At 31.8% G+C, this 18,381-nt stretch overlaps 1 protein-coding gene across 1 annotated transcript; it reads right to left on the reverse strand.

Annotated features, from left to right (window-relative positions):
• Positions 1–14,730: 14,730 nt before the first annotated feature.
• LOC149905692 (uncharacterized) lies at positions 14,731–16,736 on the reverse strand. Its single transcript, XM_090105300.1, has 7 exons — positions 16,100–16,736; positions 15,928–16,020; positions 15,770–15,837; positions 15,598–15,728; positions 15,382–15,465; positions 15,170–15,244; positions 14,731–15,089 (listed from the first exon to the last, which is right to left on the reverse strand). The coding sequence occupies exons 1-7, from the start codon at positions 16,117–16,119 to the stop codon at positions 14,931–14,933; spliced, it is 630 nt and encodes a 209-aa protein (XP_089961426.1). The 5' UTR covers positions 16,120–16,736; the 3' UTR covers positions 14,731–14,930.
• Between the last annotated feature and the right edge of the window lie 1,645 nt (positions 16,737–18,381).

An 18,381-nucleotide genomic window follows, 5' to 3' on the forward strand; every position in this document is an offset into this window, starting at 1 on the left:
GCATACAAATATTGGATTTTATCTGAGCAAAGTTTTTATAGTCAAAAGTTTGTATACGGAATGAAATATGGTTAACTCGAAATACATTCAATTCTATAATTTGATTATGATTTTCAGGATTATTATCTAAAGGTTTTGACGCTTGTATTGTCTGGAGATTTGTTGAATTAGTTTAATTCACGTACATATTGAGCTCTCTGTTGTTATAATTAATACAATCGAAAGTTTATTAGTAAACAATATGATGTTGGATATAATATAGACTTTCCAAAATGTAGAGGACAATGAAGAAAAGCTAAAAAATAATAAAAGTTACAGAAGTTGTTTTATAGATTTGAATTTAATACAGATATTTAATCTAACTACTTATTAATACTTAGTTCGATTTTATTATTGAAATGAGACAAAGATAACTTAGTTTACATACGAAAAAAAAAATTCGCGATTATAAGAAATTTTCATATTTAATACCATTTTTATTTCAACAATACGTATTCCTATGTTTCTTGTTCTACGCATACAATAAATAGTATTGGTGTAAATTCTAAAAAAATCAGATACTATTTCTAAACTTCGTGCTGTAATTGCATAGTTCTCCGCTCAAAGGTGCAACTGTTCGTATCTGACGTCTCGAGAATTTGAGGATTTCGCAATTAAAGCCAAAAGTTTGTCGAAGATAGTGCGGAAGGATTTAGTTATGAAAATAAAGTTCGTTTGTTTTCTGTTGAACTTTAAGCATCTAGTTCCGTAGAAAGTTTTAACGCATATTTTTCTAATAAAACATTTTTTATTCACTATTAAATTTAAATGGACTGAGAGCGGGGGCACACGATGCGTTGCGGCGGCGGTGCGGCGCCGGAGCGGTGTCGCTGCGTCGTCTTACATAGAAATATCTGTGGCATGTCACACGATGCGTTCCGGCGCCGCACCGGACTTGTAACCACCAAGACGAGGCGGGCAGGGGTGAATGCGGTGCGACGTCGGAGCGGCACCGCTCAGTTGTTTTGCGTCACAAGGAAGGACACGCTGTGCAACGCTGCTACGACGCCGCTGCGACATAACAACGTTACGGCGCCGCACCACTCGTGTGCCCACTGACACGGTGAAATCTTTGCGGTGCGGCGCCGCAACGCACCGTGTGCCCGCGCCCTTAGTGTTAGCTCAATAGTCAAAGCCTTCAATTATGAAAATAGATCAATAACATGGGACATCTACCAATCCGTATTTAGCAAGAGGGATAAATTATGACTTGAACCCTTATAAGAGTCATTATGATTTTTTTTTGTTAAATTTATTATTCGACAGAAAGACTGAGTATTCTTAAAAGTTTTAATACATAATTTGATGAACTGGTTTTATTTTGACACACTTATGGTCGTCTTTGGTCAATGCACATTCAAAGACGCTGCAGATTCAAGATTATTATTTTTTTATTGATAAGGATTAGTTTTCTTTCATAAACACGCAAAAGTCACGTATAAAGGCATACGACTAATACAATAGGCGAAAATTTATTATTCCTGAGACATGAATTTCTTAGCTACCTAACTTCCTCTAGGCCGTTTATCTGGAGATACCGCAAATACTTCACGAATAAAATTGCTCTGAAAAGAATTAGCCAAGTATTTGTCTTTTTTCCCCTGAGATTTAAATGAGCGAGATAATATTCATTTATTTGATCCTATTTTGAACTGTGGAATGAATGACGCTCAAGAAGTAGTTCGCCTTTTTGAGGTTATAATTAGGTCTTTAAAAGCGTTTTAATAAAATGATATGTGAATTAGTAAATATACCTAATAATTAGATAGTAAAAATAGAATCTGGAGGCGGTATCTATATTGTGTACTTATAGGTATAGTTTTTAATGTGATTATCGTAATTTTAGCTACAATTTTTTTCTCAGATTACCGGCTATTATTGGGAATATTCTATATATTCTGAAATATGAATAAAGCAAATTATAAACATATTTTCGGTGAAGGTTATTCGAATGGAATGTAAACCCTTTGATTTATTTGTATTATGGAGTGGAACCTGGAGGGTCAATACAATTGGTATTTATTAATTATGCCGAAATGCGCCCAAATGTGAATTGAAATAAGTCAAATCAATTTAATATTGTGTTGTGAATAAATCCATATATTGATTACTATTAAAATAACAATAATACATTATTATAAGATATGCATATTGCATATGTAAGATATGTAAATGCATTTTAGTATTCCGTTTCATAGTTCAATATTTTGTCTATACTTTAAAGATTTATTTATACTTTTGCTATTGCCAATTATTGTTAATTTAATAGTTTCTGTTAAAAATCGTAACAAACGTACTCTCATTCAGTAATAAATAAATATGTTTGAAGAGATTGCGAATATTTAATTTAAACAATACAGAGTCGCTGGTGACAGTAAGTAAGCAATAAATCTGAAATTCGTCCCAGATTGCGTTTATACTGCAGTCCTTAATATACGCCAGGTGGAGGCAATGAGTCATTCCACCGGGTAATCATGATATTAACCTTACAATTACAAACGCTATGAAGGGCCCTCATATTAAATTTACGCTTTAACTTACAAAATAAACGCCGGTCCCTCGACAAACAATACCGACAAAGGGCCCATTGGGCGACACATGAAAACGTTTTTGAATACACCTTCCGAATTTTCTGCCACAATACTGATTAAGTCGATAACGTGTTTCACCTTTGTTTCGTGACTAACTTCGAAAGGGATAATTGGGAATTGGGAATAATGGGCCCATTGAAATATGGTAGTTTGTTTTACACGGCACAGCGGCGGGCAAATTTCGCGAGGTAAATCTTTTGTATATTTTAATCTCGTTCACTTCGCGGTCCCCACCAAAAGGGCACGTCAGTGTCAAGGAAATTTAATTTTTCGCTAAAACTTTTTACACAAAATGTCTTTATGATATAAACAAAGAATGCTATTGAACGCTTTGGAAGCATTTTGCTAAATTTTTAATTGTGTTGTATTTTAGTAAAGCGTTAAGTTACGTTGTAATTAATAGGGTTTTTGGAGCGATGTTGCCGCAGATTTATTATTCGGCTCTTATAATTTGATCCTTATTATTTTTCATCGTACAAATGAGTAAACCTTTTTGGGTTATTGATAATGATCGCTTAGCTTCAACGCCTCTATAATAAATTCTTTCGATCTAATAACTTTTTCCAATTAAATATTTATAAATAGAATTCATAGACTGTTCTGGTTTTCGTAAATACATTTCCATCGAGGAGTAGGTAACATATTTTTATAATACCTAGCATAAAAAAGTACCGTACCTATCTAGTTTGTAAATGTTTATGTAGTAAAGAGGAAGTCATAGAAAACGGTCAATAAGCCACGACACGCTGGTTATGAAAGCAGAGCATCGTTAAACATGACACTTAATTAAATTTAATAAAAAAAGTCTTTAGTTCGTAGCGAACCTTTGCATTTAAAGTGCCAGTAATTTTATTTAGGTTGTCTCTAAGGAATCGATGAAAATGTGAAAAGTTAATTTAGTGTAATGAAATTATGAGGATGACCTTCCAATAAATTTTGATTAACGAAAAATGCCTTTAAAAGGCCTGAAAGCAGAAAATTCGGGTGATGAAAATATTTAGTCCGCTTTGGATCAACTTACCTTTAAGGGTTAGTTTGGTTCAACTTTTTGTTGACTATAAAAATATTTATTTACTCAAATTGTAGAAAAAATTTTGAAAATAATATAGGGATTTATAGAAAAGGTTGTTATTGATTTTATGCGTAAAACGATGAATGGGAAACATTTAATTTTTTTTAATTATATTTTTGAATATTTAATATTTAATTCTATACACATGAAAAGGCGCGTAGGAAAACTAAAACCTTAAAAAGTCCTTAAATTTAATATTTTGACCTGTTTCATTAACACGAGTACAATAATGGGTCTTAAATACGCGAAGAAGAAACAATAAATATAAAGCACCAACTTTTCTCTTAAACGTCTTTATTTTAAAATAAAGACGTAGAGAAATCTTTTAGAAGCACTTAAGATTTGTTTGAGTCATTGCCACTAACGTGAGCATTGCATGACCGTGCTGTTAGGAGCAAAGAAACTGTAATAAAACAATTGAAAACAAAAGAATTGTTTTATACTGTTTTAAACAACGATCAATGATGTAAAATAAAATTTTAAAATATGGATTGTGTAAAAATTGAATATGATTTGTTCGGAGGTTATTTGTTAGCTTTCCTGGCTTTTCCAACCAATTTGTATACAAGTAACGTAATCAAATAGAACTAATTATATTATTAGTCGAGTCATGACACATACGAACAATACCTATATATGTAACTGATGAAGGATTAGTAGAAATAGAATAAGTTATGTTACGTTATCACAAGTTGCTACGAGAGCAGGTCAAACCGATGGTCTACAAAAATATGACATATTCTTCAAAATAAGGGACGTTTTTGCTATTCTGACCATCAAATAGCAGAAGGAATTTGTGGTACTATATTTGTCATATGGATAATATTTTTAAATATTGAAGGCGCCCCATTAGATCCTTCGTCGGCAGACGATGACAAAAAAAAGAATGCTCTATTAAGCTTGCTCTACAACGTACTTTTTACTTCACATGTAAACACAGTTATTTCAGATTGTTTTACGGCTTTTCACATTACTAACTAGACTGAAGAGGCGGTCTCGAATCGTTGCTTATTTATGCCTAAAATAATGTATTGCTGAAAAAAACAATATGAATTATGATGACGTAAAATACGAAAAACATTGCGGTACCCGTGTAAATATTCAGAAAAGCGAATATTTAGCGTTAAACTAGAATGAGTAATGTATTCTTCGGAATATTGATGAAGGAGCCAATCGTTTGCTTTCAGAAATTCAAATTTTAGTATTTACTGTTTCGGTAGCAAACTACTTGACTGTGAACAATTATATATATGCAATCAATTGTTCTAATGCTATCTTTGTTCCAATGGTATCAAAACTTGTTACTTATTCGAAAGGTGAAAAAAGTAATAAGAAATCGCTTCCAAACGAATCAAGATGTTGTAAAGTACCAATATGCAGTGTATCATAAATTTACTCGTTAATAAAATTACATAATCAATTTCATACTTTTGTGACAATTCATACATACAAAAATTCGCTTGTAAGTGTAGGAATAGCAATCGATAAAAACAAGATAAAATTTTACGAGACAAACATAATTTCGCAGCTTGCAAAAGCTAGTCAGGTGTTCCCGGGAAGGTCGCCGTAAATACATATATGTGCAGAAAGGATTGCTTTTGTACAGTCAGCAATAAAAACCGATTTGCTCGAGTTTGGGTCATTTTAGTTTTATTGAAGTGCACTGTAACGGATTTGTGTATTTCAACAATTGGAGTCGAAATTTATTCTGTTTGCTTGTTGTCGTTTGTTTTATTTCGAATTTTCATTTATTTTATTGGAAACTAGCGGTCCGGCTAAATATGTATGTACTTAAATATGTACCTATGTAAATATGTAAATATGTACATATTAAGGTTGTTGAGGATTCCTCTTCCGCTTCCTCATAATGCGGAAGTTCCGCAATATTTTGGGTTCCTCTACCGTTACCGCATCCTCAAAAATGAAAATAAAAAAATCCTCTTCCGCTATCGCTTCCTCAAAATTTAGAGGAAATTTATGAGGATGCTGATCCGATCGGGCGGCGAATTTACAAAGCCTATTTAAACTCATATATGTATATGTATTTGAGTTACGAGTCGGACTCTACTAACGAACAAGAGTATAGTCTTACCGCCATATTTATATCTGCGCCTAACACTTATCTCTAAACATAATTATATAACATTTTCTCTCATACTCAGAAGAAACATATTTTACCAAAGATATCAAAATGATGAATCGAATGTCAAACGTCATTTTAAATTAAAAAACAAACAAGTTGTTTAAGCTTACATAATATCTACCAGTTAGTTTTTTTTTGTGAAAATCGCCTAATGTCGCTTCTGGCACTGAGATAGATTAGGTTTTTTTGAGTAAGGGCTGATTTTTCAATCCTTGGATAAAACTTATTCGTCGAATAATGTATAAAACTACCATTTTAAAAAAACGAATTCTAATTGCCCGTATTTGACAGTTTACGTGACATTTTAATATTATCGTGTAATACTTTATTGGACGGATAATTTTTATCCAAGCATTGAAAAATCGGCTCTAATATGCATAAACAAAAGCTCATCTGAGTCCGGCTCGTGACTCAAATAGTTAGTAGTTAGAGGCTTTGTAAATTCTCGATCGGGCGAGCTAACCTCCCCCTAACCCTAAAACATCAATATGTACAGACAGGAGAATGGCTTTTGTTTTAATTTTTAATTTTAAGTTTTTGTTTTCTTAATTTTGATTATAATTTCCTATCATCCTCATCCTCATCCGCATCCCCTAAATTTGTGTGTGAAAATTCCTCTTCCTCCTCCTCTTCCTCATAATCACTTCCTCAACAACCCAAGTACATATTTACGTTTTCTACTTATGAACCATCCTCGTACTTCAAGGAATATAACAAAAAAATATTATTGAAATCGGTCCACCCGTTCACGAGTGATGCCGTGACCAAGGAAAACGGGTTTTATTTTTATATATTATATAGACTAAGAATATGTTTAACCAATTAGGTAATAGACAAATCTTATATGTTACCCACGATTTACCACACACAAAGAAAATACTAGAAAAAATATAATTTTTCCGCTTCCTCGTGATTGCTGCAACGTTCTTTCAAAGAAATTTAATTTGTTTGTTTAATTTGAGTATTAAGTTTATTTTTATCTAGTGCACGAACAAAAAATACACAAATAGTTTTTACATTATCAAATAAAATAGAATACATTGTGTTTGGTATTTCTTCGAACAAATGTTCATTGTATTTCTGTTTAAATTGATCTTATGGATGAAAGCTGTGAATAAATAATATGTCAGATTAGAACAAACAAAATGTAGGAGTAACAGTTTATAAATAACTGCAAACGTTTGTATGATTGGATGTTAGTATATATTATATTGATGAACTAGCTTTCCGCCCGCGGCCTCGCCCGCTTTGTCTAAAACATAATAAATTATATAATTAAACCTTCCTCTTGAATCACTCTATATATTAAAAAAAACCGTATCAAAATCCATTGCGTAGTTTTAAAGATTTAAGCATACATAGGGACAGAGAAAGCGACTTTGTTTTATACAAAGTGATAGTGATGAATAAATGCATGGAATTAGGGAGTAATAAAAAATATTTTTCTTCTATTTTACGTGACCACGCTCGTTGTAAAGTGTTCGAAACGTCGGGAAAATAATATAATGAATAAATCGCGTTTAAATCCGTTAAAAAGTCTTTAATTTCTTCTATTTTACATTTAATGGATTTGAATAAAATTTGGCGTATAGTTGGAAATATTTGTGTAAGTAATTATTTTATCGTCAAATTGACCATGAACGTTAAATGGCTGTGTTCAACCAATGAGATGCGGTTGAATAATTATAATAATAGTCTGAGGTATTGCAAAATTGTTTTAAATTGCATTTTACGCACCGATTAATTTCAATGAAAGAATTTTATTTTCTCTATTGTTAAAGTAAACGGTTATTATAATTTAATGTGAAAGTGAATGATAGATTTTTTTATACTTATTACTTTTTAATTCATAAAATAACTTTTCTTAACTTTCATCACCAACCGTTATCATTTAACACTTATAAGCGTAGCTAAGACGTTTTAAAGACGTCGTATCTTAACACATCAAAGTTTATTATCTCCCATTTCTTACAATCAGTAAAATGTAATTCCTTCACATTATAGGAAAAAGAGGCGTTAAAATATAATACCTGTGACCTTTACACCATTGACATTAGTAGGGGAAAGTTTTTCACGATTTGATGTTATCGAGGAAAGTTCGAGAAGTCGCTTGTATGGCGGCAAAGAAACTTTGCAAGTGTAGTTCTTTTTTGTTCAATTAGATGGAAATCAACATGATTAAGATCTGTATTCGTACTTGTATACAGTACTTTATTAAGGCTCTCATAAGGAATTGTTTGCGCCTCATAAATCTGAAACTATAGTTTTTCGGGCGCGAATCACTATCGCCCGTATTTTTCAGTTATAATAGAATATAAGTATAACGTAGGTTATTCATTTCTAGGTTTTATACATCAACTTTAACGGTAAAAAAATTCGTTTTCGTTGCTCTAAACTTCGTGGATATCGATCGATTGACCGATACAAAAATTAGATTTAAAATATAAATAACTTATTTTTCAATAGTTAAACGTTTACTTAAAGATTTAGTTAAAGTTTTACAAAAACGTAGACATTTTATGATTAATGCTGTAACCATGGCAAAGCTGTTGAATTCAGGAGTTACGATATGGAGAGAGTCCAAGCTTCACTATGGACATAATAAACAACAAACAGTAAAAACTAACTTGTATCACATATTCAGTGCCATATCCATATGATAGTCACTACTGACATTTTTATATGTGGTAGTATTGATTTAAAGCAATATTAACACATTATAATATTACTATAACAATGAATTTTGAATAATTTTAGACTTTAGGAAGAAAAACGTCTGTTGAAGCCTGTGTCACTAACTGCGTGTTTGGGTTGTTGAGGAAGTGATTATGAGGAAGAGGAGGAGGAAGAGGAATTTTCACAAGCAAATTTAGGGGATGCGGATGAGGATGAGGATATTTTTTTGAGGAAGAGGAAGCGGAAGAGGAAGCGGATGAGGATGAGGATGAGGATGAGGATGAGGATGATAGGAAGTTATAATCAAGTCGAGTCACTTTTTTATTTAGATAGATTAGGTTTGTCGAGTTATATGCATAAACAAAAGCTCATCTATTAGAGTCCGACTCGTGACTCAAAAAGTATACATAGGTATAGTATACATAGGTATCTGCATTTATACTTAGGTATTCAAGTAGGTACTATACGCACAAAATTGTTTATATACAGGTTGTAAATCTTACATTTAATAAAGCAGCCTATCAAAAATAAGGCGGCGATAAAATTTAACCGGCAGTTCATTGTATCGTTGGATACGTTGTAATTATTTTCTTCTCATTACGTGACGTGACGTGTGACGGAAGCATGCAGATGGATTAATTATCGCGACAATGTTCAGTAAATACCTACGTGAGGAATGGCAGTGACGTGAATAATATGATTGTCGAGTTTCGGCTGAGTTGTCGCAATTAGATTTTGTATAGAAATTGTCTGGGTTAGTATTTATTCATTTGTATTGGATTACAGGGACGGGCTAAGCGAGTAGGGCCCGGAGCCTCGCAAAGTTCGTCCGACGTTATTTATAAATTTCACTTCTGACACGTGTGCTCGGCGCACACGCTCTTTTTTATATAATGTTGCTTGACGCCACATTAATAAAAAAGAGTACATACTATGATAAAAATACAAGTTGATAAAAGCTTCGACATAAAATATTTACTGCTCAAATGTTTTCCTATGCTGTCAGGTGAAACGCTGTCAAAATATGTAAGAACTCTTTCTTATGAGAGGATAGAGGGTGTATATGATAGTACATGGTATTTTATACAAGGCTCATGAAGCTGTATTATAATAATTATTATACTAGTAGGAAATAGGAATTGTTCGATTCATAAGTCTAGTCTAGCCACGTTAGCCCGTTGTCTTTTCGCAAAAAACATTTGGTTATTTGTGTTTCAATTAAATGGATTAAGTTGAATAATGCAATCGAAGATGGAAGAGTTTCGCTGTAGTTTATAGTATATTTTAATCATTTTTGATGAAAGAACTATTTAAATATCTGTAGTAGCATAGCGCTACGAAAATTCATACGAGATAAAACACTCCTATTACTCGATTAAATTTATTCATAGTTTCCATTAAAAAAAAGACATATTCATTCAATAAAATAAAGAGTTCTAATACTATGACGTGGACAATCGCCTTTCCTAGGAATTTATTCAATGTTATATTAAAGCATTTGTAACCGCCGTCGCCGACCGCAAGTGTGTGCGGTAAGACTCAGTTGGTACCGGGATTGCTTCGTATTGTATGACAATGTATCTATTCGTTATTGTCAGATATGTATGAAGGAAATTGATTTTCTGGGACGTAATTTTAGTTTAATTTATTGTACGTTTCAGTTAGTACACGATGGTAAGACGTTTATTGTGCTACGAATGTAACTAAGTATATTTAAGAAGAGCTTTTTGAAATTGTAACAATACAATTTCATACTATACGAATATGAAACATGAGAAATTAATGTGTATAGTGTATTTTAATTATTATTATTATGTATGTATGCTACTCACAACCACAGTCACAACTGACAACTGAACAAAAATAATACTAATATTACTTTACGAAGAAAATTGTTGACAAAAATTCAAAAAGAGTGACCAAACTTTCTAAGTTGTGGTATACACTACGTTATTTTTCTCTATCAACATCACAAGTATCTATCATCAATAATTCATTGCAAAAATTGTCAAATGGTTAGTTAAGGATGTTATTGCTCTGTCTGTTTAAGTTATTTTTCATATTTTACGTGAACTTTCCTTTAATTTAAATGACTTCGCCTAAAACTTATGTCTTTTCAGTTTGCTAAAAGACAAATGCCGGCATGTGATACCGAGAAACGAGTACGAATTTGTTTCCTTAAGCTTACATTTTTTAGTTCCGAATATATTCTTTGTAGAGAAAAGTAAATTGTTCCAAGTTTAAGAATAATGTTTCGGCAAACCTAAAGTTTTAAAGGTCGGTCAGGAACAAAGTATTTTGTTTGAATTACTCTCCTGAAACAATTTTGCTATTTACTTTTATGAGAGGTTACTGGGTTAAAATATTCTCTGAAGTATTAATTACCAATGAGATTTTAAATCTTTAAGTCGTATTCTTCACACTTGCAATTATGATTGTATTTCAAAAGTTATCATATACTATTAATAATAATAATAAACGTTTTACCATATTATACTTGTACATAAAACTAGAATCACAAAGGTTTTAATTTTTACCAATTTACATGCACTTTTCTGCTCTTTACAATATGAATCGGCATGAACTGCCACTATTATTAACTTTGCAAGCAAAATTTTAATATAAGTATCTATTTATTAATTCTAAATAATTAAAACATACTTAGTACTTACGTAGAGAAGGAAATGTAATTAATTTATCTTGTATTTCAAGTGTTACATAGGTGTGTGTGCTAATGTTTACAAAATTCACGAGCCGAGAAAAACAAATAATGAAATGTGAAGTTATAGGTAGGTAATATTAATTCACAAATTATTCACTTCCTTAAACATTATTTGCAGGAATTTGAATTAAACTCTTTTCAGACCAAAATATAAGTACCATACTTATTACAGGATAAAAATATACGGGTCTCTATTATGCAAAATCGATGCGTGCTTTATCTTTAATCCCCAAAGGCTTGATTCGCTTGTTAATCGATAAACAGACTACACAGCTCAAAAGTTACAATTTTGAAATATAAGGCAATTAATTTGTATTTTGGTTAGTATTTTCCATTTTATAATTTTATTTGATTTATATGATTCGAATAATATAGGGTCAGAGAAAGCTACTTTTTATACTAAGCAGTATATATTATTTACAGATTTAAAATATAGTTTATAAAAAATGCAAGTGAATAAATCGTTTTATAAACTTTACAATGAGATTTCAGAAAGTCAAAGATGAATGAAAGAATTATTCTTCAAAAATTACATGTTCCTTACCGTGAAATAAAAATAATTTTGTGTACGAAAATAGTTTCAATAATCTCAAATATTCTTCAGTTGTTAATTGTTATTATTGCTATTGACTGTACCACCTATGAATAAATAAATAAAATCTACCACATACGGAAATGCCAAAATCCACACAGAAACTTGACACTCGACTTTAGCGTCATTAATTATGCAACGAAACGTGTGTTGAATATGAAATTTTAATCTGTTTGTACTTTTTCAATTGCCTTGGATGTAGAAAAAATATTTACGTAAGTATACTTTTCTATAAAAAACTATATTATAAAGAATCTTATGATAAGAATATCCAACTTATTTTCAATCAACATCAAGATAAACAAGAGGTTTTCAATTCGACTGTATTTTGTTACCTCAGAACTTTCGACTGGGTAACCCGATTTTGATGATTCTTTTTTTATTTGAATGCTTTCAGTTGGTGGTTTAAATTGTCCAATTCTGAAAATTTTAAGGTGGTTTAGTTTTTGTTAAAAATAATTATTTGAGTTTGCAATTAGCTTTATTCAATAAACCCTTTCCTTTAATTTTCTCTATCACGAAACTCTAAAAGAGCTTTTAACAGTTCTGCTAAGGAGTATTGACCGGCAAATTACCCGATTTCGTAGAAAAGAAGATATTATGCTTATTGCTTACTAGCAGCAAACGAGGCCATTGGCTAATTGTTAAGAGCCGTTAGAACGTTCCATTGATTTTAATGTTATTCTCATAATCTCATTTCTTTGCTATTTTTTTGGAAGAATTGGGTTTAATAGATACTATTAACTGACCTTGCGTGGCTCTTAACTAACTGTTTTTAAATCAGGATTAATCTTTCGATTTATATTATCTATGGACTTACTTTAGTGACATATCACACTAGCGGATTGCGAGCGGTTTCAAAGCGGAGCGGGTGCGCAACGAATACGTTGCGGTTGCGCAGCGAATTCGTTGCGGACGCGTGGCAGATGCGCAACGTTTACGTCGCAGTCATGTACACTCATTAACAAAATGGAATCCGTGCTGGTTGTTACTTATAACTTGTGATAGTATAATAATTATGAGATCATTATTTTTTACGAGTTTCATAACATGTTAATGTTTAGGGTATTGTTTTATCTATTAAATCTTGGTCGAAATGCAATCAGATAACTTAATTGCTCATTAAGAAAGTTCATTAGTGAAATAAATGTTAAAGCTCCTTAACTAAAACAGGGCTATCTTATTATTAGATAAATAGCAGTGAATAGAAAATTTTATCAAGCAACCAGCAACTCACTATCACTTTGCTCATAATTAGGTTCACAAAATCTCTTTATAACATACGTTGCTATGGGAGAGATTATACTGGTCAGTCGTTACATACTTTTGGAATGTATGGTACATTCTAAAAGTCCTAGTAATTCAATTTTATAGCACCTTTTTTTAACAACTCCAGTTGTTATTACATCTTTAGTTAACTGTTAAGTAAGTGCATTTCCACAGTACGGTTAAAAAATTGAGTGCTACAGAAACGATGGAAATATTGAATGGAAGTTAGGCAAGGCGGAAGGGCTGGCTTTTGTGCGAGAGTATACAAAATGACGCGTCCGCAACGAATTCGCTGCGCAACCGCGGCGTGTTCGTTGCGCGCCCGCAACGTATTCGTTGCGCACCCGCTCCGCTTTGAAACCGCTCGCAATCCGCTAGTGTGATATGGCACTTAGAGTTTAGACATTATTTTGATTTTTTTCATAAAAAATGACAAATTTTAATTAAGTACTTTAAACTTTTACATTATAATTTAAGCCTATCATAACGGAATTTTATAATAAACAAATCATCACCAACACACGTAAATATATTATAGCTATATGAAATATAGTACAGGTAATCTTATATATTATTCCAATCGCAATAGATTCGATCGGAAAATTTTATGCATAAAATCTGAAATATACGGTCATATGTGTCAGGACTTTTACGTCGTACTTTAAAAAAAATGGCGGAATGTTATGCATTCGTACGTGCAATTCGTAAAGTGCTGTGGTTAAACATTAATTTTGTATTCGGCCAACGTTCCGAAATGTTCTTTCTCTCTAAATAATCATACTAGAGTATGTATGTCATGCAAATTCGTATTACATATTTCGTGGTTGTAATTTGTGAACACTTTTAAAGTGACAAGAGTGAATGGGAACGTCGCTACATGAACTAGTAGAGTATTATATTCTTCATGAGAAAATTAGATGTAGGTACTTACATAACAGTATTGGGTGATTCAAATTCTTAAAGTTAGGAAAGGGGCTAGGACGTTTTAAAATGTGTTAGTGTTATGTATTGTTTCCCAATCCAAACAATTCATGTTTATCAATTAAGAATATATTATAAAAATATGTGGCTGCTAGGATTAAGACCTAAATGATCAATTATTTATATTGTTTATTTGTTACTTTCAATAAATTTCGATGATTTATTAGTAGACTATTCAAAATTAAGTAAATTTTATCGATTTTAGGTGTAATAAATAAAAATGCGTTTTAAAATCTTGTTTATAATTTTTGTTTCAGAAAAAGAAAGTTGGAAGTAGATAACTGGGTGATATGTATTTAAACAAATTATGACGCAATGACTCAGTTATTTGCAAAGAATACTTATACTCTAAAAAAGAGAAGAAGCGCCACTGCGAACAAAAAAATGTACCCCTACGTTATCTGTCAATTTTAGTTCCTGCGAAGTAGGGACAGACTGCGCTACTGTCGCAATGTAAATTTTTGGCGGGAATTTAGAAATTCTACCATTCGGCGGGAAATTTAAAAATCTGCTATACGGGCCATAGGGTTCCAATATTTTCAAGTTTTATTCATTCATTCATTTTATTTCGAGCAACATCAAGTGCATTAAATTACGAAGTTTTGAAGAATAAAATGTTATTAATTAGGCCAAACTGCACCATCTTGCTCGAAACAAAATGAATGAACCTTTGCCAGACTGCTTCAATAAAATAAAACAATGATAAAGAATTTTTCAATATTTTTATTTTTTTTGCCAGCTTTTTCTTGGCAGATTCAATGGAGAATTTTCTGTTCTCTAATAAACAAAATCGTCGAATTAATATTATAGCCACTGATTGCTCGATCATATTTTTATTGGCTAACTTATGTTAACTTATGCAGAACTTGCAGAACATCACTCCCTTTCTTCTGTTTTAAAGCAGTTTTGAGTTTGTTAACTTGCTTCAACAAGTATTTACATTTGTTGTAAACTTTATTCTCAGAAGCTGACAGCTTCTCTTTGTTCTGCGAAGATTCTTTTTTCTGAAACATTCAATATGGTTATTTATTTATTTATAATTATTAGGCAAGGTAGGTTACCCAGTAATGGTTATTTTACTTACCAAAAATGATACTGAGGGTACTGATTCAGTTTTTGTATCCGCACTTAATTCCTCTGTAACTGTTTGGGATCGGGCCTGCAGAAGCAAAAAAACAATATTTTTGGTTAAGAATTTAACTTTTAAGTCGCAAAAATTTTATTCATAATGATAAAAAAAAATGTTTGTATAATGTTTGAACTTATATTATGTTTATTCCATATTATACCACTTACCGCAAAAGACCCTGAAGTTACTGACTCAGTTTTAATCTCAGCAGTTGGTTCCTCAGTGACTGACATAACCGTATGGGACTGGGTCTGCGGAAGCAAAATGCAAATATTTTAGTTACCACTTTAATTGTTCTGCTCTCTGTAATCATTTATTAGTAATGAGTCGTAATCATTTATATCAAACATGGTAAATAAAGTTTTCAAATAAGGAATTCTTACCCTTAGAACATTACAGATATTACATTGAGACGGTCCAGCTCTTGGTGAATGAAGATTTTCTTCATTTTCATCTATGGATGGAGTGGCAGATTTATGAAGACGTATTTTTGCTGGTGTTGTGTTAGCAGAATCTGCAAAATGCTTACTGCAAATAACCTTACATGATTTTTGCAAATCGCAAGAGCTTGAAAGTCAAACCAGTCTTTGTCTGGGTAACAAAACATTGCCCATGACATCAATCTGAAAAAAAATTGCTAATGTCAATTAATAAAGCATTATTTTAAATAATCTTTATCCAAATTAAAACATTATGTAGTTTTATGAACTTACTGGTAAACATTTTCTTTATTTTTTCCAAGAGTCGGGAACCTGTGCATCCTCAACTCAGGGTTTGATACCTGATTAGCACCACACTTGGAGCATCTGAAAAATTACATCGCATGAGCCTTCATTGACAGACCTAATGATATTTACTCACAAAATAATAAGAACTTTGACTAACCTCCGGTACACATGAGACATGGTGAACGAAGTAAATAACACACAGATTAGGTACTTAAAAACTATAGGAGTCTATTTCTCACTAAGTGTCTCAGTAAAACTGGCACAAAACTAGTCACTCACAAATTCACAACACAATACCGTATGGTGGTACATGAGCCTTGAATCACCCAAAGAACAAATACGGAGGAGACGCAGATGCTCGACTCGACGTATTGCTGCTGCTTGAGGATTGCAAGATAAAGAAATAGAGAGAAACCGAGCAAAACTTAAAAGTTATAAACCCGATAAAACTTTCTCACAACTGTTTTTATTCAAAACAAATGTCACATCGGATAAAATAACGATGTTGCCAGTAAGAACTAGGAAATTCTACTTATAATCTTAAATTTCTACTAAATATTTTATTGTACAAAAGGAAAAACGTAACTTATTGTTTTTATACAAATAAATGTGTGTGTGTGTTTTTATTATTGTAAATTTGAGTCATAGTAGTGAAAATTTTAACAGTCACAATATTTTTTGTGATTTTTTAAATCTACCATGCACTCAATTTTACAAATAGCGGCCACACTTAAACTAGATCAACTATCATAAATTGTCTCTGTGTGCGTGAGTTCTCACCTACAGGGAAGTGATCACCCCCTGGTTATTTGCATTGGAAGTCACAAGGCGGTTGTTTATCATTCCGCTTTAAAAGTATCACAATAGTAACATGTGTTTACATTGAATTTAATTTGCTCAGTACATAGCATTAGTGACTCTTTTTAAACATTTGGATGCATTGTAATTTTTATGCTAATAATTACGTTTTAAAATAAATTGGGTTCGATGATGTGTTTCCCTTTATCGTTTGATTAGTGTTAAACTTATGTGGTTGGTCAATCCCAATTTTATTGTTAGACGTCTTCAATGTCAAACGTATCAAGAAGATCTTTTTCCAATAAGTTGTTTCAGTGAAAAATGCAATGTTGAATCGGAACATTTCTTTATTACATATATTTACCTATACTGAGTTTTTGTTTCTTCAAAGTTCAAACATCACGTAAGATAACTACAGTGGCAGCTATATAGTATCTACGCATATCAAATTACCATTGTTTACTATAGCTGTAATAGTTACATACTATGAAAAATGAAAATAAAATTACTTGCTCTTTATAGTAAACATGCAATTACATTTTGTCCTTTGGGAGATGTGACTCGTTGTTTGCTCGTAGGATATTATAATATTTACTTGTTACTTGTTATAATAAAATGTTTGGAGTGTGACTATTTTAAATACATTTTATATAATCAGAAACAATAATATTATACAATGTACATATATGGGCTGACGTGACAATATGGTATTCAATAACGCCCTAAAAAGAGTACCTAGGTTACCTACTACCGATTTTGATGAGCAATAAACACTTTTTGCCAAGTTGAGAATATTTTCATGTAAACTTTTTACAACAAATAAGAAAAATAAAGCAACAGTTAAAAGTTCCTGTCTACAAAGCTTGGAACAGAGCCTCGGAGTTATTTTTATTTGTACAAAGTATTATTTCTATTGTCATATTGCTGCGTTTATCCTCAACTTCTTACCGTAAGATCTGTTAAATATTTACTCGACGTACCTTTGAAGCTGTCTCGTGATATTAATTACGCAGGACTGTAGACTTTTTCGAGTTCCAAGCAAGACATTAATATTCCGAAAGTTAAGAAATCTCTTTTATTTCATTTGTTCTATAAATATTCATTTATCAATTGAACAGAAAAAGGTTGAAGAGGAATTATTAATTAATACATGCACAAATATTTTGTGGCCTTTTAATATTTTTGCGATATTTTTTTATCAAGAGCGGCGACCGAGAGTCGTTTATCTTTTAAAGGCGTCTGAGTGAAGTTACATGCGCCGTCTATTTTTATATTTGCAGCATTATGACATACATTAAAATATACATATAACATTATAATCTATACCAATATAGTAAAACAGAAGAGGTTGCTTGCTATTGAGAATACAGAGTTCTTGTAATTTAAGAGTCAGTGTACATAGTTTTGTAAGATGAAATGTTATGGAAAAAAAAAGATTTTTATTTATTTAGCTAATCTTAGGATCTAATGCGATGATAGTTAATTTATCGATTAATCCTTTAGACTAATTTATCACGCTAAGACTAATACAGGTGGAGCAAAAGGGCAAAATGTTCCAATAATTGAGAAAAAATATACGACAACAGTGGAAATTCGTGGGTCACCTAGTTTAGATAGTCTGGACCTAGATAAAGATATTTT

Source organism: Colias eurytheme, chromosome 9 (genome assembly GCF_061535395.1).
Source record: "Colias eurytheme isolate Ceu_HAF_F1 chromosome 9, ilColEury1 Martin Lab GWU primary, whole genome shotgun sequence".
Taxonomy (NCBI): domain Eukaryota; kingdom Metazoa; phylum Arthropoda; class Insecta; order Lepidoptera; family Pieridae; genus Colias; species Colias eurytheme.